The sequence below is a fragment of the Mustelus asterias genome, chromosome 7 (assembly GCF_964213995.1).
Source record: "Mustelus asterias chromosome 7, sMusAst1.hap1.1, whole genome shotgun sequence".
NCBI classification, from domain to species: Eukaryota; Metazoa; Chordata; class Chondrichthyes; order Carcharhiniformes; family Triakidae; genus Mustelus; species Mustelus asterias.
Window position 1 is genome coordinate 64,156,762 of NC_135807.1, and position 26,532 is coordinate 64,183,293.

The following is a 26,532-nucleotide window of genomic DNA, read 5'->3' on the forward strand; positions in this document are numbered from 1 at the left end:
GGGGGAGTGGGACGATGGTCAGGATCAGTGGAATTACCCCCCCTGATTAGACCGCAGATTAGAGCCTAAAGCTCTTTCTCCCAGGGCCCCAATACTGACTGTGGTGTGCCCTCCCTCTCCCTGTCAAACACTGAAATCAGTGAGAACATCAACTACACCCCCTCCCCTCCCACATTGCAATTAAAAATCCCTTATAAGTTGTTATTCAATCAGGCGTATCTGGGTTTTTTAACAGTGATGCGATTAATAAAATTTGATGAACTTGCCCTGAAAAAATAATTCAGTAATTGTGACATGCTGTTAAGTGATTAATTAGTGGATTTTTAAAAAAATTGGTTACTTTTAGCAATAATTTTGCTTCTATCTTCAGCTATGTATGTTCCTCAATTTGTAAATTGTTCAATGTAAATCTTTTATTATTTTACTCCTTTTTGATTCCTGTTTGTGTGTCTGTGAAAATCCTTTAATGTGATTGGCTGTTTGGATAGCTGATGACATCACTCCAACTTCATGCGATGAATATCTGGTGCAGACTGCTGCACCAAGTCGATCACTAGATCCGGCCCAATGTGATTTTCCAAGTGCCTGTTATCATTTCCCTCACAATAGATTTTCTCCACTACTGATGTCAGGCTAACTGCCCTATATTCATTGTTTATTCTTTCCTTCCTTTCCTGAATAGCAGGGTCATGTTTAATACCTTCCAGTCCAGGCGGACCATTCTAAAATGTAGGGAATTCTGGATGATGAAAAAAAAATGCATTGATTATCCCTATCGTCACCTCTTTTAAAATGTTGGAATGTAGGTCAGCAATTCCTGGGGATCTTTTACCGCTAGGTCCCATTAATTTTTCAGGTAGTATTCCTTTACAAATATGAATTTCCATAACCTCACTAGATCCTTGGTTCCCCATTATTTCCTGAATGTTCTTTGACTCTTCTAATGTTAGGGATTTTTGTTTTGGGATCAGGACCTCAACATCAAGATCAAATTTGGGTCCTGACACTGCACCCCAATTAAAATAGTCACTGGACACAATTTACAAAGGAACGGCCAGTGAATGGCCGGAGGACGTACTTACTGTATAATTCAGGACTTTCAAAACTTTTAAAAATAAAAATGTTTACAGCTGCCGGACCACCACTGTGGAAAGGACCCCCTGTTCATGGTGACCAACTCACAAAGAAAATTAAGTGATACTCTGGTATAGGGATCAGTACAAACTGGAGGTGCAACCAGGGCTGCGAGAGCTTGCAAGCACAAGGAGAGCATGTACTTTGTATGCACAAGGTTTCAAGGACAGAATTGTGGGAAAAACAGCCTCCCAGCAACATGCGACCTAGGACATGAGACAATAGTGTCAAATACGAGAAAATCCCATAAAATAAGGGATGCTTAGTCTCCCTGCCCCTACCTTGGTATGCTACTGCCTGGAAGACACCCCCTTCTACTGGCCATTTTCAATCACTTCCAAGGACCTGCTACAGACCTAAAAATTTCAGTTCGCACCAGAGCAGGAAGCTGATTGGCCTATAATTGCCTTTATTGGCTACCTGCTACTGCAGGCAAGAAACAAAATACACCATTTTGCCCTAAACCCAAATTGTTTGAAAATGGTTCAACGGCGGAATTGAGGCAGGTGCCCACCCAACTCCAATCTAGCCCCCACCAACCACTGAAAATACAGCCCAAAGTATTTGTCTCATGTCTCTGCTATTTACTTATTTCTCATTATAATTGTTTCCTGTTTCTGTTTCTGGGGGACTCACGTTTACAATTGCTAACCTTTTTACATACTTATAGAAAGTTTTATCATTTGTTTTTGTGTCACTTGCTTCTTAAGTCTCACATTGTAGTTTATCCTTGTTTATCAATTTCTTGGTTGTCTTGACTAAATTCTAAAATCCTCTCAGTTCTCAGGCTTATAACTCTTTTAAACAACATTTTAAGCCTCTTCCTTTAATCTAAAACTATTTAACTTCTCTTCTCATCCATTATTTCCATTATGTTTATGTGCTTTAAGGAACTGTATAATTGTCTTGCGTTTTTTAACCTTTGCCATTGCTTATTAGAATCATAGAATCCCACAGTGCAGAAAGAGGCCATTCGGCCCATCGAGTCTGCACCAACCACAATCCCACCCAGGCCCTACCCCCATATCCCTACATATTTACCCACTAACCCATGCATCCTGGGACACTAAGGGGCAATTTAGAATGGCCAATGAACCTAGCCCGCACATCTTTGGACTGTGGGAGGAAACTGGAGCACCCGGAGGAAACCCACGCAGACACAGGGAGAAGTGCAAACTCCACACAGACTTATCTATTGTCATACCCTTTAATCCAGTTTCTCAATCTACCTTCATCAATCATATTCTATGATTCTATGATTCTATGAACTGACCCCTCCTACTTACATAATTTGCCTTGTTGAGATTTAAGACCCTAGTTTTGAACTTAATTAAATCACTCAAAAGCTCATATAAAATTCCATGCTATCACGAATATTTTTTGACAGAGCTTCCATTTCTCAAGGATTATTAAAGAGCATTCACTAGTTGGTTCCTTGACACACTGATCTAGAAAACTTTCTTGATAGGGATGTGATTGGAAATGGCCTTGGAGTTTCTTATGAAGAGAGGTTGAGTAGTTTGGGCCTGTACTCATTGGAATTTAGAAGAATAAGAGGTTACTTTATTGAGACATATAGGATTCTCAGGGGACTTGACAGGGTTGATGTTGAGAAGTTGTTTCCCCTTGTAGAACATAGAACATAGAACATAACAGCGCAGAACAGGCCCTTCGGCCCACGATGTTGCACCGACCAGTTAAAAAAAAAACTGTGACCCTCCAACCTAAACCAATTTCATTTCGTCCATGAACCTATCTACGGATCTCTTAAACGCCCCCAAACTAGGCGCATTTACTACTGATGCTGGCAGGGCATTCCAATCCCTCACCACCCTCTGGGTAAAGAACCTACCCCTGACATCGGTTCTATAACTACCCCCCCTCAATTTAAAGCCATGCCCCCTCGTGCTGGATTTCTCCATCAGAGGAAAAAGGCTATCACTATCCACCCTATCTAAACCTCTAATCATCTTATATGTTTCAATAAGATCCCCTCTTAGCCGCCGCCTTTCCAGCGAAAACAATCCCAAATCCCTCAGCCTCTCCTCATAGGATCTCCCCTCCATACCAGGCAACATCCTGGTAAACCTCCTCTGCACCCTCTCCAAAGCCTCCACATCCTTCCTGTAATGTGGGGACCAGAACTGCACACAGTACTCCAAGTGCGGCCGCACCAGAGTTGTGTACAGTTGCAACATAACGCTACGACTCCTAAATTCAATCCCCCTACCAATAAACGCCAAGACACCATATGCCTTCTTAACAACCTTATCTACTTGATTCCCAACTTTCAGGGATCTATGCACACATATACCTAGATCCCTCTGCTCCTCCACACTATTCAAAGTCCTCCCGTTAGCCCTATACTCAACACATCTGTTATTCCTACCAAAGTGAATTACCTCACACTTCTCCGCATTAAACTCCATCCGCCACCTCTCGGCCCAACTTTGCAACCTGTCTAAGTCTTCCTGCAAACTACGACACCCTTCCTCACTATCTACCACACCACCGACTTTGGTGTCATCAGCAAATTTGCTAATCCACCCAACTATACCCTCATCCAGATCATTAATAAATATTACAAACAGCAGTGGCCCCAAAACAGATCCCTGAGGTACACCACTTGTAACCGCACTCCATGATGAATATTTACTATCAACCACCACCCTCTGTTTCCTATCCGCTAGCCAATTCCTGATCCAATTTCCTAGATCACCCCCAATCCCATACATCTGCATTTTCTGCAGAAGCCTACCATGGTGAACCTTATCAAACGCCTTACTAAAATCCATATATACCACGTCCACTGCCCTGCCCCCATCCACCTCCTTGGTCACTTTCTCAAAAAACTCAATAAGGTTAGTAAGGCACGACCTACCTGCCACAAAACCATGCATTGTGGGAGAGTCTAGGACCAGAAGGCATAATCTCAGAGTTAGGGATTGTCTGTTTAAGACAGAAATGACGAGGAATTCCTTCTCCAGAGAGTAGTGAATCTGTGGAACTCTTTACTGCAGAGGACTGCAGAGGTTAGGTCGTTAAGTATGTTCAAGGCTGAGATAGACAGATTTTTAATCAGTAAGGGATCAAGGGTTATGGTGATAAGGCAGGAAAGCGGAGTTGAGGATTATCATACCAAGCCAGTCATGATCACATTGAATGGTGAAATAGGCTCGATGGGCCAAATGGTTTACTTCTACTCCTACATCTTATGGTCTTATGATGAGGACCATGGCAGTAGAAAGATAGCTTGCTTATAAATAATTTTTCACTTTGATATTTACCAGGGGAATGGAACAGATGGACATGACATTGGATATTGAGATGAGTGATGATGTAAATGTATTTAAAATGACAATGAGGATATAGTAAATAAACTAATCAAACCCAAAGAAGATAAAGCACCTGATTTGGATGGATTGCATTTTAAAAGAGTGCAGGGAAGTGATAGCAGTGTCATTACTACACATATTTAATAATTCATTCGAAAATTGTGCCAAAAAGACTAGTGGATAACGAACATAATTCCTGTATTTAAGAAGAGGGATGGAATTGGTCCAGTGAATTATAGACCAGTAGGAAAAATAATGGAACACATACTAAAGGAGAGAATAGGAGAACAGAAAAATATAATAACGAATAGTCAGCATGGATTTCGAAGGGCAGAATCTTGCTTGACCAACCTTATCAATTGTCTGAGGAGGTGATAGAGAGTAGAAAATGGGAATGTAGTAGGTGTAATTTACCCTGATTTTTAGAAAGGACTAAGATAAAGTGTTCCATAATAGTTTAATAAATAGGGCCACATACTAAGGCAACAGAAACATGTGGCAGAATGAATCGTTAACTTACTTTAAAATAGAAAGCAGAAGTTTGGGAGTAAAAGCTAGCTACTCACATTGGCTGAGGGTGGGTGGTGGTGTTCCACTAAGTTTGATGCCGGCATCATTGCTGTTCACAATTAATATTAATGAGTTGGACTTCAATTTCTAAATTGGGGGTGGAGGGGAGCCAATACTGAGGAGGACAGTAATGACAGTAATGAACTTGGAGAATGGACAAATATTTGGTAAATTAAGTTCAACACAGATAAATATGAGGTGGTGCATTCTGGAAGAAATAATAGGGAGGTCACGTGTTACTTGGAGGGAGTTAGTCTAGATGGAGTAAAATAGAGATTTCAGAGTACAAAGATATCAATCGCTAAAATTTGTGCCACAAGTTAGCAAGGCCATAAAAAGGCAGGTTTTCTTTCTAAAGGAACAGAATTGAAAAGTAGGGAATTAATGCTCAACCTGTATTGCCCCTTTGTTAAACTCATTTAGCACATAACATGCAATTTTGGTTACCATATTCTAAAAAGAGACGATAGAGACACTGGAGAGGGTGCAGAGGAGATTTACACGGATGATACCAGAAATGTGTGGGTATACATATCTGGAAAAGATGAACAAGTTGTTTTATTTTCTCTTGAATAAAGACTGAGGGGTGACCTAATAAAAATCTTTATGATTAGGAAAGCTTTTGATAGAGTGCATATATACAGAAACGCTTTCTACTTGTGGAGGACAGCATAACAAGAGGCCATCAATATAAGATAATCACCAAGAAATCCAATAGAAAATTCGAAAGAATCATCTTTACCCAAAAAGTGGTGAGAATGTGAAATTCGCTACCACAGTTTTTGGGTGGGAACTTCTGGTCCCACCAAAATTTCGCTCATTGGTTCTGTTTACAGATGCTGCCTGACCTGCTGAGTTTTTCCAGCACTTTTTGTCATTCATCTATTTATTTTATTAATTTTCTTTCCATTTGGAGTATTCAGGTGTTCTTGTTTACTACTTTTTCAGTGTCTCTTTTGGCACTGAAGACCTGAAGAGATGGGAAAGATTCTTATAAGACAACTGTTGCAGGATTAGAGGGTTAAGCTATCTTAAATCTGTCACTGCATGATTTGCAAGTGTTTCTGGTATCTTTGCCAGCTTAATGAAATAGACACCATTGTTGCTGCCATTGTGGCTTCATAACACCTGTTGCTGCATTGCTGCAAAAAAGGACACACACTGTCGAAGCTTTTTGTCTTGCACTCATCCGGACATTCACAAGAATACTGAATGTAAAGGGAGCAACAATTTATACTTCATGAGAAGAGAGAGCTGATTGTTTGGCAAATGGACTCTGATTAGTAGAAGCATTGCCATGGAGAATATACCAATTAATTGATATCCGACAGTCTACTGGTAAGCTTTGTTTAAATTCAAACCAGGCTGGTTAATTGTTTAAATTCAAATCAATTGTCAGTCATCAGTAAACTGGTGCATCCTCTATGGCAATGCCTCTTTTATCAAGAGACATTGCCATGGCATCATACCATCAGCACTCTTTTCATGATACATAAACTGTTGTTCTCAACACATTTGGTATTCTTTTGAATGCCCTGATGCGTGCAAGATAGAAAGTTTCAACAACATGTCTTTTTGCAGCAATACTTAAGTTCTGTACTTCCAAAGAACTACTTGTTGCTGTCCTGATTGTTGCTGCAATAACATTCAATATAAACTCTAAACTGTGTTCATTATTATAAACATATATAAACAGATGAGACAGTTTAAATCTTATCAACTATCAATTCACTGTTTCACAATAGCTTTAGGGAGAATGACTGACATTGTCTACTGAGCTTTTGAAATAAGCTATCACTCAGTTCTAAGCCAACAGGTGAGTTACAGATTTAAGAACTCAGTATTCTGCTTTCTCTTTACCCAGGTGCTGACTTTGGAATCATTGAGTAACAGGGTGAAGCCATGAGCTATAATCATATCAATATACTAGATTTGCCAAGCAGAACATTTGGTCTGTTTAAACCCCATATGTTCAACTAATGTGCAGCCAGTTCTCAGACTGAGACGCCTTCATTCCTTTAATTTAAATATTGTGCATACACTTTTTTTTATTATAGCTACAGAGATTTTGAATGTTCCTCATAAACCAACTGCACACAACAGTGAATTATATATACTGCATGTGGGTGTAAAGTTTGGCTTAAGGTTGAAAAGTATGTTGCACTGCTGACTACTCACTGTCTGGTGGCACTCTCATTTTGTGAGGACAGCCTGAAAAACTCCGGTGGTGAGGATATAGCCCAGTAATATGACCACTGCCATCACAGCCTGGAGTTGGACACTTCGATTCTTTTTTGTCAGATCTAATAGAATCTGTAAAAATCAGCAGAGCATTAGCAGTGACATAACTAACACAACTCCATCCATCTGGACAGCTCTTTTTTTATATCAATAATCGCAAATGTGTAGCTGTCGCTTTGGGGGAATGGGAATATTAAATGGTCAAACAATGCAAGTATCAGGATAAAGCCAAGTGTTTAAAAAGATCCGTTAATTAAACATTATGTGATTGTGTTTCTGCTTTGACTGTGATCAGCAATAAAATGCATTTGAAATTGTTCCGATGTTCGGAATTGACTTTACAGTTCAAGTTTTTGCTCATTTCAATTGCGTAATCACAAACCTAAAACCAGCCATGAACTACTACAATCAGAACATAATTGGTTTCTTTCTTTCCAATGAAAAGTATTGTTTGATATATTTACATGATAACCAGATCCAAGTTTTATTACAGCTAGAACTGGGTTTAACTAAGCACCTTTAATAAGTTTCTAGTCCACCGCAGTAAAAAGTCAGATCTTAAATAACGGAAAATAACTTCAAAGAAACTATAGATCAACATTTTACAGGGAACCATTTACTAGTTTTATTGTATAGAAGTCTATACGTGTGGTGCAATGCAGCTTTCGGGTTCAGTCCCGTGATGATACAATGGTGCGAGATGTTGAAGCTTCAATCTGCTCCATGATAGAATGACATGATGCTGCTTTGCATCTACCATTCATTCCCCTTCTGTATTGTGCTGATTTCAATGTGCAATATTTTGCAAATAACAAAATGGATAGAAGTTATTTCAAAAACGAAGAGAGAAAAGACTGATGGATCAGTCACTCCAGGTGCTCTCCTACACCTTCTGGAGTGGCATGAACAACGGCCGAAAACACATGTAGCGACATGTATTTGTAGCCCTCAGAGAAAGAAACGGAAGAAACACTAGTTTGCAAGAAATAATTTGCACTGGCAAATGAACGTGTTGGCACCCAGTTCTCCATCACCTCTTAGTGCTAGACTCAAGAAACAAATGTGATTTCTGCAAAACTCAGATTTCAACCCTCCATCTGCAAGAGGAAGTGTAAGGCAACCTGTAGCTCATCTTGTAGTGATTGATGGGCTTAATCTAATTAACATGGGATTTCTATCCACAGTATTCACATTTCAGACACATTCATATTGACCCTTGCATGTTCTTGTCAGAATTTCTTTCTAACAAAACTAATTTATTAGCATAATCTCTAGTCAATGACACAATAATCTTGCCATCAAGGAAGACAACTTGTCTCTATTCAATACATGTTCTGCAGTAGATTTTCCATTTCTAAAGAGTATATGCTCATGTTTTATCTTGCTGTTGGTGGAAGACTGAGAAGTCCTCACAAAAACTCTAATCATCCTGTATTTACTATATTTCTGTTCATTAATTTAACTCACATTCTTAAGTCTAGGTTCTATTGGTACTCCACTGAATTTTCCATTTGAACTCTATTAAGTGCAGGAGTATCTAGCAGTATAGAGCCATAGAAGCTCTACAGTGCAGAAAGAGGCCATTCGGCCCATCAAGTCAGCACCGACTCTCTGAAAGAACATCTTATCCAGGCCCACATCCCTGCTCTATTCCTGTAACCATGCATATTTACCTTGGCTAATCCACTTTACCTGTACGAGTTGGACACTAGGGGCAATTTAGCATGACCAAACCTGCACACCTTTGGACTGTGGGAAGAAACCACAGAACCCGGAGGTAACCCATGCAGACATGGGGAGAACGTGCAAACTACACACAGACAGTCCGTCACCCAAGGCCGGAATCAAACCCGAGTCCCTGGCGCTGTGAGGCAGCAGTTTTAAGCACTATGAGGCAGCAAGTTAACCACTGTGCCACCGTGCCACCTTTTAAACTGTGTTTACTAGAAAGCTAGATAAGTGAGGAAGCTATATGAGAGAAAAAGGAAACAAATTGTTGTGATCATTTGAAATTTGGCATTCTTGCATTTGTCCTGATGAGTGCAAGAGGAAAAGCTTAGCAATATCTCTCTGGCTTGAATGTATCTTCGTAGATTCTGACAGGCCTGCTGCCATTTTAGGCTCAATTGAGTGTTGATTGGCAGCAGGTGTGACTTCCATCAGCCGTTGAATGGAAGTTCCGCCTTGGAGAGTTGTTGGCCAATCAGATTGGCCAACAGTTTTCCAGCCCCTCCAGGTACAGCACTGAGCTTAAGTCCCGGGACCACTCCTCAGTACCAGAGGTTCCAGGGGCAAGAGGGTATAGGATGCCCTGAGAGATCGGGAGTGGGATGATCTTGTTGTTAGGGTGTAGGCTGGGTGGGGAGGGAGAGGGAAGACGTATTCAGGTGTCACCTGGATCGAACCGCTGCCTGCCTGGAAATTGAGGCTGGGTAGGAAAAGGTCACTAGGGGCCTTAATTGGGGCATGGGCGTTGCCCCCTCCCACCTCCCCTGCCCCGCTCTGCCTACCCCACTGTAAAAGTGCATCTGGGTTGGGGTAGGCAGGACCCCGGAGTGAACCCTTTCCATGCAAATTTAGAACCTGCTGAGGCAGGAGGCATTGGTAGCATTAAATCTCTTTTCAGCAATATTCAAGTTCAGTACTATCAAGTGACTGATAATAACAATTGTCGATGATAAGAAACTAAATATGCATGGAAAAATCAAGGGGATGAATTTCTGCAGGGTTTTGTCCACCCTAACTTTGGAAGAAGAGTTAAGGAAACCTAGGAAACTGCTCTGACATTTATATTATTTTACTGGACATTACATAGCTCTTCTGCCCAAATGGCGGCGGATAATTGAGAGAACGCTCACAGAAATTCATTCCCTCGTCTCCGTATGGCAGTTCATGTTGTAGGTATTCAATTTCCAACCTTGAGTCATATTAATGACTGACATGGAAACTCACCTGATATGACTGAACAAGTTTCATCAATTCCTGTTACTAAATGGAACACTACACGGCAGCGAAGCACTCTATCTCTGAGGGAAGGATATATTGTAAGACCAATTCCATGCACATGCTATCGTACAGCAGCACTGACTGTGACAAAGATGTCATGGTCGTGCCAGTTAAAAAAGACAATATGGAGCAGCCCAAAAAGAAAAAAAAGTTAAAGAATGAATCGAAAATTGGTTCTGCAAAAAGAAATCAAATGCAGTTTACCTCTGTTGGAGTAATTCTTTCTGAAGCCAATGTCAATGATTTTGCAATGCTGCTTTTCCGCAGTCAACTTCTCTAGTAGGAACCTTTCATTTTCCTTGTGTGGTCCCTTTATGATGAATCCTTGCTCTGCCTGCAGAGCAATAGCCTGTTCCAGAAGACTAAGGTTCCCCTTTGCTGTGTCGAAATCTTCTGAACCTTCTGTGGTTGTAGATATCTGAGAAGTGCAGTCGTCATCGGTCTTTGGAGAAGCCATCTTACGTTCTGAAATGTCTGCCATTGAATGCTGTGCTTCTCCAATATCGTTAACCCTTTTCTGATAGGCAGTCTCGTGTGGGACCACGTCTATCGTTTCAATTTTCTTCCCTCTGGCTTCTACACTGTCCCTAGGGTTACAACCCAGGTTATAACCTTGGACTGCAAAAGTTTTGAGCTTGTTCATGTTAGAAGGTTTTGATAAATCCTGGGGCTGATCACAGTTATCGTAGATATTTTCAGAAAGCATTTGACTATTTTCCCCGCAGGAAAAATGTAACATTACTTCTTTCTCACATACAGGTGTCTTATCTTTAGTGAAAATTACAGATGCATGACTTTCATCAGCATCACTTTCTCCTTCCAAAGACTGTACACCACTGTCATTTAAATTACTTTCAGTGGATCTCTGTATTGCTGCATCTTCTGCTATTTTCCCCAGATCTTGAAGGGATTTAACCACCAGCTCCTGATAGCTGTTAAAATCATCATTATTATTGTTGGTATCTTTCTCTGGAAAGTCCATTTGGAGATTTTCATGTGCTGATTGCAGAAGTCTGTTTTCTAGAAAACAAGCATATTGTTAGAAAGTTTTGGTTCAATATAATAAAGTACTCTCTGATATTCTAGGTATCTATATTTTTGATTAGAAATCTGGGCAGGTAATCATGGAATTAGTGAAGACAAGTTGGACGGTAGGCCTGCCTCAGGCTCTGGCACTCCAAATATAAAAAAAATATTAAACATTCCTCCACTCCTCACCCCCCACACACATGTCCCATGCCCCATCAAGGCCAACTCATGCCATCTCAAGCCCCATACCCAACATAATACTTTATAGCCCTGATGCCAACTTATGCCCCATGACTCCTCATTCCTCCATGCCAGCCTATGTCCCTGGACCCATCCCCATCGTCCTTGGTTTCTGCATGTCAACCACTGCCCTTCAGAGTAGACATCAGAGGTGAGATAAAACAAAGTCTTGTCTATTGCAGACTTCACTGTACTGAAAAACTCTCATGCATTAAAATAAAACCATTTACTATATTTACATTCCTTCTACTACATAATGCCTTATAACAACAAACATGTTATTCAAGTGCACAATCCCTTATAACAAACAACAAGCATTGGAATTCAAGGTCCAATTTCAAAGCATCTATAACCACTTGTACCGGTCAATCAAACTGTGATATGGCTGACACCCTACTGTGATAACGGATGGTTATGTAATCAATCATGCAGCAAAAATGGGGAGTGTTATGTTCAGGGGCAGGACTTATGATTTTCAGCAAAATCTGGGTCTTGGTTTCATATTCAGGTGAAGTGGAGTTAAAGAACAAGGGACATTTGAAGAAGAATATGCAAGCAAAATTCAGACCCATTTTGAAATGATACCGTTCATCCTTATTCATATCATACTTTCATTTGCTCTTATGTAAACTACAGTATAAAAATTCACAGTAGCAAAATATATGGTGATTTCAGAAGCAGTGGTGGTCAGAACATAGAAGCTTTGCCCCAGACAGCTGGAAGATGTGAAAATGAGATACTTTAGCATCTCCTCTGGTGGGGCTGTACAGGAGAGCATTATAACTCTACGTGGGCAGTTTCTGTTCTAAATGTGCCATAGTAATTTATAATGGAAAAATATTCCTTTTACAACTGTCACAAAAACATAGTTACACAATGTGAGATTCCATAGATACAGACGTAATATTTTAAATATATTACACATCAATAAAGGAAAGCAAATTGGACTATGTGGTTAGCACTTTTAGAAAACTGGCATAGGTATGATGAGCCGAATGGCTCTTTTCTGTGTGAAAAATTATCGGACTCTGTTACTATCATTGCAGCTAATAAATAGCAAATTAGCTTTATAGCTAATAAAGGTGAGTGCAAAATACTTAATACAGTTCATCATTTTCTGCCATTAATTGTATTAAAATAAGTCGGTGGATTATAGGTTAATAACATATAATCGCACATTTTACATGTTGTGATGCAAATAGAAGACTTAGCAAGTAACCATTAATGTGTCACTATCAGAAAAAATAATATAAATATTTTAATAATAGTAGGCAAGAGAAAATGTGACTGTAATTCTGAGGTGGAATTAGAAAATACTGTGCAAATGGAATTTGGTATTTATAAATGAAAAAAAGAACATTTGATTGTGCATGATTCATGGAATTGTTTTTCGATCTACTACATTGGCCACATCTGAATGTTTCTAATGGAAGAGTTTTACCGAGTAAAAGCACTAGAAAGCAACAATTACTACTGTTGCTAAGGTACACAGAGCTTGATGTATCCCCATTAGCCACAGAGTACTGGAATTGGTGAAAATTCATGTTTACATTACAATGTCTCTTTTTATTACGCCACTGAAAAACACCATTAAAAATGGAATACATTGTTAGACTGTTGTTAGATGATTCACTGATTAGCTTATTTAGACTTGCAATATATTTAAATAACTTATTCTAAAATAGCTCTTGGACTGCAATGTAATATGAGATTATTTTGCTGTAATACCTAACAAGTGTTTGTTGTTTTCCACTTCTTCTATTCGTGTTAGAATCTCATCTGAGTCTTTGCCCTCCTTGCTCTCTTCTTCACAGTCTTTGCTAGGAGTGTAGTGACGGGGTTTCATCAGCAGCGATTTTCTCTTGTTTACCGATGCTCCAAATTTTTGCTCCTGCATCTTTCTCTTTTTGGCCACAGAACAATTATGGGAACTTTAAAGGAAAAGGAAATGAACAGTTAAACATAGTTATGTGTGTAAAAATAACAAGGTGCACAAATAAGATGATGTTTGAGTAATGCTGCAGCACACTGCTGGATTGTCAGAACAGAGAGAGTCTCTTGCCTCTGTGGGCTAGCTAAATGACAACAGAGACATATTAAATGGTAGCTACTTGGCAGTAAGAATTATCAGTAGGCCAATATTGATGGTGCAATGGGAAACAATTGCATGTAATTACCTTATTTAATTCTGTTAGGTCATATTGTTCTTTATTGCAAGTAATTGTGTGTGAATGCTTTTATATATATATATATATATTACAGAAATATAAAATATACATTTTCATGAGTACCATGTTGCATTTATGACACATTGCGCTGTGTGGTTTTTATTCACCTTGCAAGAGAAGCATTCACATAATTACACATTCTGACGATGGACTGGGATGAAGTGCTTTGGCATACTTCTCAGCCAATCAAAATCCCCTTTGGTAAATTTAATTTTATGTTTAAAAAAATAACATTGTTTTAAGATTTGCCTCTTTAGAATCCATTTATAATTCATAAGGATATATAAATTGCCCCTTCCGGTTTATATGCCACACGTGAATCAATATTATCAAACAGAACCATTGGAAATTATTTTAGTTAATCTGTAGTATACTGACAAGTACAGCTTGTAGTAGTTTTATTAAATTTATATGTGGAGCAAATAATATTCTGACTTCCAACTCAGATTGAAGCTGAAAGGTATTACAAAAATTGACTCAGAGTTTATGAAGACAGGAATATATGAAATATGCTGACACTGTGTGAAAATTCAGAGGGCGGGATTTTCCGGCCACGTTCACCCTGAAACTGGAAAATCCCCCCCCCGAGGTCAACGCACCTTTCCATAGTCTGCCCCTCGTCAGCTATGATTCCTGTGGTGGGCAGAATTGGAAAGTTCACCCATGAACTGGATAAGTGCAAGGCCAGGATCAGATAATTTTCTCTTTTCATGAAATCTCTTTGCAGTGAACTCATTTAATGAAAAAAAATCAGATTTCTTGTTCTTTCATTTCCTCGGTATTTGACGATATAATGGTTGTTGAATTCTGCGGCAAATTTTGACAAATTCTTGAGACGTTTTTGGAGAGAAAGTTGTTTGCGTAGTACAGCTTCTAACGTTATGCACTATTACTATGTGTGGTTACGCAGATGACATCACTGGGAGAAGGAAGCGCCACAGGAATTTACTTGTATGGTTTGCAGCATTCTTCAATGAAATCAATAAGGAGTAGAGGTTTACAGCATGGAAACAGGCCCTTCGGCCCAACTTGTCCATGCCTTCTTTTTTTTTAAACCACAAAGCTAGTCCCAATTGCCCGCATTTGGCCCATATCCCTCTATACCCATCTTACCCATGTAACTGTCTAAATGCTTTTTAAAAAACAAAATTGTACCCTCCTCCACTACTACCTCTAACTGTACCTGCCTCTACTACTACCTCTAATTGTACCCGCCTCTACTACTACCTCTACTTTGTACTATGCAGGCTGTGTAGTTAGCAGCCCACGGCACTGCCTGCCCCAGGTAATCTGTATAAGAACATAAGATAAGATATCGGAGCAAGAGTAGACCATACGGCCAATGAACTTGCCCCACCATTCAATATGATCATGGCAGACCTTGGGCTTCAGCTTCGCTTTCCTGCATGCTCCCCAAATCCTAAATCCTAAATCCCTTGATTCCCTGAGAGACCAAAGAACTGTCTATCTCAGCCTTAAATATATTCAGCAGTGAAGCATTCACAATCCTCTGTGGTATCAAATTTCAAAGATTCACGACTCAATGAGTGAAAAAATTCTCATTTAAGTTCTAACTGATCAGCCCCTTATCCTGAAACTGTACGCCTTTTTTCTGGATTCTACAGCCAGAGGAAGCAACCTCTGTGATTACCCTGTCAAGCCCCTTCATAACCTTGAACATTCCAATGAAATCACTCCCCGATTCTCCTAAATTCCAGAGAAAATAGTCCCAATTTACTCAACTTCTTATTCAACTTCTTTCCCAACATTGACTGGGACAGCCATAGTATTAGAGGGTCGGATGGAGAGAAATTTGTTGAGTGTATTCAGGAGGAATTTCTCATTCAGCATGTGGATGGCCCAACGAGAGGAGGGCAAAACCTGACCTCCTCTTGGGAAATAAAGAAGGGCAAGTGACAGAAGTCTTAGTGAGGGACCACTTTGGGACCAGTGACCATAATCTATTAGTTTTAAGATAGCTATGGAGAATGATAGGTCTGGCCCAAAAGTTAAAATTCTAAATTGGGGCAAGGCCAATTTTGATGGTATCAGGCAGGAACTTTCAAAAGTTAATTGGGAGAGTCTGTGGGAAGGCAAAGGGACGTCTGGTAAGTGGCAGGCTTTCAAAAGTGTGTTAATCAAGGTACAGGGTAACCACATTCCTCTTAGAGTGAAGGGCAAGGCTGGCAGAAGTAGGGAACCCTGGATGATTCAGGATATTGAAGCCCTGGTCAAAAAGAAGAAAGAGGCACATGACATGCATAGGCAGCTGGGATCAAGTGAATCCCTTGAAGAGTACAGGGGGTGTAGGAGTAGAGTTAAGAGAGAAATCAGGAGGGCAAAAAGGGGACACAAGACTGTTTTGGCAGATAAGGCAAGGGAGAATCCAAAGAGCTTCTACAAATACATAAAGGGCAAAAGAGTAACACGGGAGAGAGGAAGGCCTCTTAAGGATCAACAAGGTAATCTATGTGCGGATCCACAAGAGATGGGTGAGATCCTAAATAAATATTTCTCATCAGTATTTACTGTTGAGAAAAGCATGGATATTAGGGAACTTGGGGGAATAAATAATGATGTCTTGAGAAGTGTACATGTTACAGAGAAGGAGGTGCTTCAAGTCTTAAAGCGCATCAAGGTAGATAAATCCCCGGGACCTGATGAAGTGTATCCCAGGACATTGTGGGAGGCTAGAGAGGAAATTGCGGGTCCCCTAGCCGAGATATTTGAATCATTGATTATCATGGATGAGGTACCTGAAGATTGGAGGGTGACAAATGTTGTGCCTTTGTTTAAAAAGGCCTGCAGGGAAAAGCCTGGGAACTACAGGCCAGTGAGCCTCACATCTGTGGTGGGTAAGTTTTTGGAAGGTATTTTGAGAGACAGGATCTACAGGCACTTAGAGACGCAAAGACTGATTAGGGACAGTCAGCATGGCTTTGTGAGTGGAAAATCATGTCTCACAAATTTGATTGAGTTTTTTGAAGGAGTAACCAAGAAGGTAAATGAGGGCAGTGCAGTTGATGTTGTCTACATGGACTTTAGCAAGGCCTTTGACAAGGTACCACATGGTAGGTTGTTGCATAAGGTTAAATCTCACACGATCCAGGGTGAGGTATTTAAATGGATACAAAATTTGCTCTTGACAGAAGCCAGAGGGTGGTTGTAGAGGATTATTTTTCAAACTGGAGGCCTGTGACCAGCGGTGTGCCTCAGGGATCAGTGCTGGGTCCACTGTTATTTGTCATTTATATTAATGATTTGGATGAGAATATAGGAGGCATGGTTAGTAAGTTTGCAGATGACACCAAAATTGGTGGCATAGTGGACAGTGAAGAAAGTTATCTCCAATTGCAACGGGTTCTTGATCGATTGGGCCAGTGGGCTGACGAATGGCAGATGGAGGTTAATTTAGAAAAATGTGAGGTGATGCATTTTGGTAGATTGAACCAGGGCAGGACTTACTCAGTTAATGGTAGGGCATTGGGGAGAGTTACAGAACAAAGAGATCTAGGGGTACATGTTCATAGCTCCTTGAAAGTGGAGTCACAGGTGGACAGAGTGGTGAAGAAGGCATTCGGTATGCTTGGTTTCATCGGTCAGAACATTGAATACAGGAGTTGGGACGTCTTGTTAAAGTTGTACAAGACATTGGTAAGGCCACACTTAGAATACTGTCTGCAGTTCTGGTCACCCTATTATAGAAAGGACATTATTAAATTAGAAAGAGTTCAGAAAAGATTTACTAGGATGCTACTGGGACTTGATGGTTTGAGTTATAAGGAGAGGCTGGATAGACTGGGACTTTTTTCTCTGGAGCGTAGGAAGCTGAGGGGTGATCTCATAGAGGTTTATAAAATAATGAGGGGCATAGATCAGCTAGATAGTCAATATCTTTTCCCAAAGGTAGGGGAGTCTAAAACTAGAGGGCATAGGTTTAAGGTGAGAGGGGAGAGATACAAAAGTGTCCAGAGGCGCAATTTATTCACACAGAGGGTGGTGAGTGTCTGGAACAAGCTGCCAGAGGTGGTAGTAGAAGCGGGTACAACTTTGTCTTTTAAAAAGCATTTAGATAGTTACGTGGGTAAGATGTGTATAGAGGGATATGGGCCAAATGCGGGCAATTGGGATTAGCTTAGGGATTTTTAAAAAAAGGGCGGCATGGACAAGTTGGGCTGAAGGGCCTGTTTCTATGCTGTAAACCTCTATGACTCTATAGGGCAGCCCCTCATCACAGGGGCCAATCTAGTGTACTGCTTCTGATGCAAGCATATCCTTCCTTAAATATGGAGAGCCAACCTGCCCAATCTTCTAAGTGTGGTCCCACCAAAGCCCTGCACAATAGTAGCAAGACTTCTTTATTATTGTACTCCATTCCTCTTGGCATAAAGGCCAACTCGCCAGTTGCTTTCCTAATTGCTTGCTGTACATGAATGCTAACTTTTTATGTTCTTGTATGAGTACACTGAAGTCTCTTTGCATAACGCCACTAGAAGTGCTGTCGTGTGAATGAACATCTCTCCTTTTATTTTCACTGGAAACTGGAGGAGCCTATTTTTAATTTGATCTTGGGATGTGGGCATTGCTGATGAGGCCGGCATTTGTTGCCCATCTTTAATTGTTCTTGAGAAGATGGTAGTGAGCTGCTTTCTTGAACCGTCGCAGTCTGGCTGGTGTAGCTACACCCAAAGTGCTGTTAGAAAGGGAGTTCAAGCTGAACTCAATGACAGTGAAGAATGGTGATATATTTCTGTGGAGAGAGAAATGGTTATTGCAGAGTCAAAAGGTTAACGCTGCTTCCCTCTCCACAGCTGCTGCCAGACCTGCTGAGCTTTTGCTGCACTTTCTGTTGTTATTTCACTTTTATTTTACTTATTTTTCTCTGACAGACACAATTAAGGCTAAAGCTAAGGGCAAAGGGAAAGTGACACGATGGTATCTGCAAGAACTCCTCAGAACCACAAAACACAAATGTGTAATTTTAAACCATCAGCTCTACTCTCACTGGCTCAAGAGCCAATGCTTTATCTCCCTCATATGTTCATTTAAGTACACCCAACAGAAATAGTGTGGGTACGTTGGGGTAGATTTCCTTTTACCCTGCTCCCAAATAACTTCCAAAAACATCAGTGCATGACAGAGGCACAATGAGCAGCCAAACATCCTCAATGCACCTGACTGAATTTGAAGAGATCGTTGCAATTTAAATTATATACAAATTCATGTAAAATTGTTCAACGTACACATTTTCTCCCATTGTGTTTGATGCAGATCTTGGGCAGTGTTTTGCATTTCCTCAGATGTTGTTTGGTTCTTTTTGGGTTTAAAGTGACAAGTACTATTAACAAAAGTGCTTTTTTAAAATTTTTGAATAAGATTTGGCTTTGTTGCATCAGAGCTCACTGCTGACTACTGTTGGTTTCACTTATTTCGTGAAAGAAGTTCTTCTGTCCCACCTCTATTTTGAAAATGGCTCATTTCAGAACAAATAAGGAAACAACCACAAGCTATCAGGCAACTTATAAAAATAACTTGTCTCACCCTGTCCTAAGCCAGAGACAAGATTGCCCCACCACAAATTAAGGCTCCTCTCTTCACTCATCTAGTAATTCACAGAATACATACAGTGCAGAAGAAGGCCATTCGGTCCATCGAGCCTGCACCGCCAATTTCCCATCCAGGCCCCATCCCTGCAACCCCACCCTGCCAATCCTCCTGACACTAAGGGATAATTTAGCATGGCTAATCCACCTAACCTGCACATCTTTGGACTGTGGGAGGAAACCGGAGGAAAAGCACGTAGACACGGGTAATATGTGCAAACTCCACAAAAACAGTCACCCGAGGCCGGAATTGAACCTGGGGTCCTGGTGCTATGAGGCAGCAGTGCTAACTACTGTGCCATCATGCTGCTCATAAATGTCGCAATCAAACCAGCACAATCTTCCAACTGCTGTACTATCATTCTTCACACACATCCCGGTTTTCCTTTACTTACCTCTGATCACTGTGGTGGTACACTTTTAGCAATTTCCTCAAGATAAACTGCCTAGTGCCCACATTCCAGCTTGGGTTACTCCTGCCATCCTAAGCCAGGTACGGCAGCACACATACATTCAAAGGAAGTGGCGCATTTAATTAAACTACAATACGACTGAGAAGAAAATCCCAAAATGACTCTCAACCCTCCCCAGTATTTGTCAGCAACTGATAATTCTAAGATTCACTATTCTATACCCTACCAAGTTGTCTCAATGCCTCAAGAGCTATTTTTTTCTCCATGGGACATCCAAAGAAACAACTTCTTTAAGGTGTCAGCTGCTTTTGAAGTCTTGCGAGAATCTCATGCTGTGTTCCTGTTCCAAGATTACTTATATTATGCCCAATAGGAGACGACTCTGTTTGCTACCCCAATGGCAAGAGTATCTTGGATTCTCTAGCCAAGGGGAATAAGCAGGTACTGGTGATGGATCAATAGAATATTAGCACACATTAGCCCCATGCAAATGAGATAGCTTCCTGACAGGTCAGTACTGTAGGTGACTGGTCAGCACAAACCTAGTTCAATGTTTAAAGAAAGAAAGATTTGCATTTCAATAGCACCTCTCATGACCATTGGATGTCTCAAATGGGGTTAAAGTACTTCCGACTGTAGTCACTGCTCCAATGTAAGAAGTGCAGCAACGAATTTGTGTTCAGCAAATTCCCACAATCAGCAATGCAATAATGACCAAATTTTTTGTTCCTGTGTTGTTGATTGAGGGATAAGTACTGGCCAGGACATCATGAATATTTTGCTTGCTGGTCTTTGAAATAGAATCATGAGATTTTTACAGCCACCCAGGCAAGTAGAAGGGGCCTCAGTTTAACATCTCATCGAAATACCCACTTCAGACAGTGCAGCACTCTCTCAATGTGATCATAGCATCATGGCTCATGGATTCTCAGAGATCGTTTGTTCATTCCTTCTCTTCCTCCTCCATCAGGTGTGATGCCCCAAGAGGGCTTTGGGGACCATGGACTTCCACTGGACTGGTCCATGATTAAGCTTGGCAAAATAGTATAATGGTTTGCCATTGCTTTCTTCAGTATGGCTGACCAGGAAACACTCCTGCTCATACCACCTGTCACCAGGTATATTGGAAACATTACAAGGCTGGTAAGCAGTCTGTCTGGCCAGGTTGTGATCACATCTTTCATGGCTATCAAGTGGGGCTTGAATCTAGAACTCCTGGCCCAGAGATAGGGATGCTACCATTGCACTGCAAGATCTCCCAGTATGTTTATTATGGTTCAAAAACAAAAGCATCATGAAATTATAAAGACCAAGTAAGATTTTCTGCTCCGCCTCTTAGCTGCAATGGATTAGAAATTGGTTAAGGTTTGTTCTGGGCCTGAATCTTGAGGCATAAAGCTTTATTGTGCCTCTGGCCTCATTCCAGTAATTTGGATGAGCTGTAGCTTGAAACTTTCCAACAGATTAATTTTGGGCCACCCGCCTTGCCCGCAATGGCCCTTAGTTGCATCTGGAAGGGGGATGATAACGGGAAGTTGATTGATCAAAGGACAACTGGGAGGTGCATTCTTGCTTCTCCTTGTTCCACAGCAAGAAGCAAAACAATTATTTTTTTACTTATCTCCTGTGGTGACTTACCAGGATGCATGCATGACAGAATATTTTAAATAAAGAATGGTTGGTGCTGGCTCAGTTCAAGGCCATCCATTCTGGTTGAGAGTATGTCTATTTTAGACAGTCACCAGGGACACAGGAAAGAAGTGCTTTGGAGTGTAGCACAACAAAAGTTGGGCTTGGAAGATGGATACAATATGGACCAATTTTTACTCCTGTAACTTTTTTAGTGTGGCTATGTGTGCAACCTTCTTGTACTTTCCTTGCTCTCTTTTTATCTTTGTTTACAATGATACGTTGGAATGTTCTCTTTACCCAGTGTGAGTTGCCTAAAAGGCTCACACTTCACAAAGAGAACATACATACCATTTCCCTTCATTTAAGATGTGGGTTCACATGAATCACTGACTGCATTAGAACAGTTATTGTATTCAAAGTAATGAATTATATCTGAAATGTTTTGAAATGCTTTTGTGAGAGAAGGCACTATATAAATACAAATTTATGCATCCGAGCTGATCACACCAGGTACTTTTTTGGTTTTCACTGCAACAATTAAAACTGGCTCTCTTGTGGGGATAAGCTACTGTAAGAATCTCAGTGATGCTGCTACGCTCCAGTGAGGGACTGTTAACATTTAAAGACAAAACCTGGAATACTAGCTGACAGAACTATGCCACACAATTTCACATTTTGAAACAAAAACAAACTTTACTGTATATCAAAAGAATTAAACAAAGTAAGCACCATTAATTTAACACTATAGCTTCTAAAGAATTGTTATGGACTCAGATCTACTTTTTACTTGCTCACAAGAGTTTCCTTATCTTAGGAAATCGCAAAGATTTTCACTTTTCCTGGGAGCAACTAGGACTTGTATGCTATAATCATCCAGAAGTTACTTCAATTTTCCTCAGTGTTCTGGCTTTCCCCAAGGTACATGATTTGTGGAGATCCTTCCATTAGCTTTGGCTGAGCAATCCTCTAATTTTCTATAAAGGCCTTATCACTGTGGACTCTTCAGTTCTTTCTCCTACATAAACTGCTTTCTCCTAGTCTGATCTCACAGCTTCTGTACAGCTCTTTCCAGACTAACAATTCAAGCTGACTGCTTTTTTTTTCACAAGGCTCTGTGAGGACCACTATAGATTTCTTCCTCTAGCTTCAAAGTAGACAAATCTTGCTCATCAATTCCCCACCCACATTCCTCGTGCCCCCCACCCCCCTCTCATTCCACATGGTGAACAATACAGTTGTTATTTTCACTGCTCAAATGCAGACCTGGCTAACATTAATTTGTTTTGGCTCTCCCCACTCAGTGATTGCACAAGACCAAATCTGCAACTGCCTCTCTCTGTTCTCAAACCTAACTGTCTGCTTCTGTCAGCAAAACACAAAGATACACAAAGTAAAAGAACCTTCTAAACAAGGCATCCTCCTGAATCACTATTTCCATGGCAAAGTGACATGCTTTAGGATGTTTCAAACAAATTACTTTACCATTAACACAACTATTTGATCCTATAATCCATAGGAATAAATTATATTTCTAATGTTCTTAATTGCCTCGTCTCCGGATTCCCTAACTCCATTACAAGCTTAGAGATGCATCATTTGTTGTCCAGATTGTTTCACTATCAATTCTGACCTTACAAAATAAACACAGACTACCCTTTAAGTGTAATAAACCCAGGCTTGTTTGAGTTGCTTTTACATCAGAGTTGTGTTTACACGTTTTTCAACCAGATATCCACTTATCTCAAGTTTAACACTTCCACCTCCTACCAAAAGGTTATATTGCACAAACTAAAAGTTCCTGTCTTGTCATGGACAGAATGTATTTTCTTTCTTACTGCCAGTGGAGTGGCATGGTGGCACAGTGGTTAGCACTGCTGCCTCACAGCGCCAGGGATTCGGGTTTGATTCCCAGCTTGGGTCTGAGTGGAATTTTCACGTTCTCCCCGCATCTGCATGGGTTTCCTCCAGGTGCTCCGGTTTCCTCCCACAGTCCAAAGATGTGCAGGTTAGGTGAATTGGCCATGCTGGGTTCTCCCTCAATGTACCCGAACAGGCACCAGAGTGTGGCGACCAGGGGATTTTCACAATAACTTCATTACAGCATGAATGTAAGCCCACTTGTGACTAATAAACAAACTTCAACTTGTAAGAGCATGTTTTGTTTGGAAAGATACAATTATGTCACTTTTCTTACCTTTGGAGTGTGTATTCCAATTAAATAATTTGGTAGCAAGCTCTTAAGTTTAAAATGAAGACTATTCTCACACACTTACACCAAATTAATACATTACACACTCAGTCTCATGCATGCACACACACACACAAAGATAAAGATAATGAACTTTTATAGATTAATGTTAATTCAGTCTCTGATTTACAATTTCTAGTTTCCCACATGGCACACCAGTGTGGATCTTGAATCTTGATAAGATTTTATGATTCAAAGTGGAAACGAGAGTCTTGTAAAGCAAAGTGTTCACCGCCAATTGTGAGGTTTCCCGTAGTTGAATATCGAAACCGGACAGGTTAAGCCCTTTGGTTGCTTGATGACTGGCACCTAGTTTCTGAATCTGGTTCTCAAACTGGCTGATAACAGACAGTTTTGATGGATATTCTGGGTCCTAGGCTAATAAAGATACAGTCCCTGAAGCCAGCTTCAATCACATGACCACTGGGTTAAAGGTACTGAGGCTTACACATTCTAGTTTGGATGGGGAGGCCATTGTGATACAACGGAAAGTGGCCATTGAGTTTCGATCTTCCCTTTTGTCCATGGGGACAGGCTCAGTTTATAGATGCTCGCCCATTCTTAAACAACAAGGTGTGTTAATCCCACCAAAGGCTGTGAGCTACCCTCACCAATGTTCATTCTCAATTATGTATCCTCCGGAAGCTTGATACTGTCTGTAGTTCTAATGTTAGAAGTCACATGATTTGTGGCAGGTATCTTAACAGCTTGTTTATGTCTAATTATTAAAGCATTGACTGAAAGTTCATACTATGACATGTCAATACTGGGCATGATATTTTAAAACATATGAATTATAAACCAGATTTTCACAAAAATATCTATGCATTATATAGCTTTTCTTTCTGTGGGTAACAGGAAAATGAGGAACTAAGCAATAAACAATTGTGTCAAAACCTGTCTTTGCTTTCAATGCATGTGCAAAAATACCATTGACCATGTGGTCATGACAGTGACAGATTGCTTTCTAGGTGACACTATACCCAAAATGGGTTAATTGGCAGATAGGAGGAAATAATCTTTAAAAGAAAAACCTGAATGGATGAAACAAGCCAGAAGGTATAACTTCTCGGTTAAAGGTGACCTGTATGATAGAACAACTGTATAATTAATTGTTTAGTATGCTGCTCTGTGCTGGTAGTATGAACTATGCTCTAACTCCACAAACGACCATTTCATTGGCTGGCACTTCTAACATTCTTATTAAAACATATGTTGCTACATTCTGCTCATTAAGTTGGATGCCTTTAAACTGACTGCCAAAATATTTAATCATTGCTAACATACTGTCAATTTATTCTTTTTTAATTTTGCTCAGAAGTGGTTACTTGTATTAGCAATGAATTTAACAAAATAAAAATAAATAAAAGTTAGCATGAACAGCTGGTTAAAATAAAGCTGGGGCTTTATAAATTCCTATTAGCTACCTTAATTTATTTTAGTTATTATTTACTAAAGGTCAGGCAGCAAAATCTGGATAAAACCTGAAACGGGTGTCAAGATTTATGACACAAATTGCTCTGTACCCGTTCATTCTGATGCAGCCAACATGCAAACTTTGTGTTCTCTGCACATTATTACCAGGTTGCTGTGTTTGACGAGCAGTAAGCATGCTACTCAGTAGCTGGACACCAGAAATACAAAATCGTGAAAGGTGAGCAGGAGTTCAACCAAGTTAAAAGCAGCCAGTACCTCTTAATGGGGAGATATATTCGGGAAGGAGCAGATTCTGCAATTGGCTGCACAAGTAATGTTGACCTGGAGAAAACACAGACTGGCACAACATGAAAGAAAAGAAGTTCCAAGGTTCTCAGATACAACAGTGAAGGTCGGTGCAGGAGGTCGACAGAGGTATAAAATACCTCTATGCACAGTGGGGCAGGATACCCTCCAGACAAACTTTCAGAATGAAATGGGAGCATATAGCCGTGCAAATCAAAGCCAGCATATAGCCATGGTGGTCAATGTCAGGAATCTAAACTCGAAGACCTGGATGCAGAGTTGAAAAAAGTTCAATGACTTCACACAAGTGGTCAGGATGAGTGAATGCATTTTCAAAATGTCACATTCCATCAACTGGGTCACAAAGGTGGCACGGTAGCACAGTGGTTAGCACTGCTGCTTCACAGCTCCAGGGACCTGGGTTCGATTCCCAGCTTAGGTCATTGTCTGTGTGGAGTTTGCACATTCTCCTCGTGACTGCGTGGGTTTCCTCCGGGTGCTCCAGTTTCCTCCCACATTCCAAAGATGTGCGGGTTAGGTTGATTGGCTATGCTTAAATTGCCCCTTAGTGTCCTTAGATGTGTAGGTTAGAGGGATTAGTGGGTAAAATATGTAGGGATATGGGGGTAGGGCCTGAGTGGGATTGTGGTCGGTGCAGACTCGATGGGCCGAATGGCCTCTTTCTGTACTGTAGGGTTTCTATGATTTCTACGAAAGCTCACACACTGTTCGGGACAATGCACCTTCATCTTTCACCGAGCAACAATCTCCATCACTCAAAACTCATGCCTATCACTTGTAGCTTTGCTTTACCCTCACACACCTAGTACTGCTGCAAGCTTCATACCCAATCACTGCCATCACACAATGCCAGCTCGTCAATCATGATAGCCATATCATTCAAACATATTGCACACTCAATGATGCACTTCCTTCTCTCTTGGAGGGTAAAATGGTGCATAATCACAGATAGCAGCTAACGAATGGACAACAAGAATAGCTGCATGTCCTCATGCCAATGTAGGAGACAATGTTTGCAATCGTTGAAGTGGCCAGGTCTGAGGCTGTAATTCAGCACTGAAAGGATTGAAGCTGATGCCATACTTATATCTAATCTTCCTTCTCACAACC

General features: G+C 40.6%; 1 protein-coding gene across 1 annotated transcript in view; it reads right to left on the reverse strand.

Annotated features, from left to right (window-relative positions):
• st18 (ST18 C2H2C-type zinc finger transcription factor) overlaps window positions 1-26,532 on the reverse strand; it is a 194,190-nt gene that overhangs the window by 69,413 nt on the left and 98,245 nt on the right. Inside the window, exons 4-6 of the mRNA XM_078216977.1 lie at window positions 13,284-13,486; window positions 10,491-11,306; window positions 7,218-7,352 (exon numbers count right to left, since the gene is read on the reverse strand). Coding sequence (XP_078073103.1) covers window positions 7,218-7,352; window positions 10,491-11,306; window positions 13,284-13,486 — 1,154 coding nt within the window. The remainder of the gene's footprint in view (window positions 1-7,217; window positions 7,353-10,490; window positions 11,307-13,283; window positions 13,487-26,532) is intronic.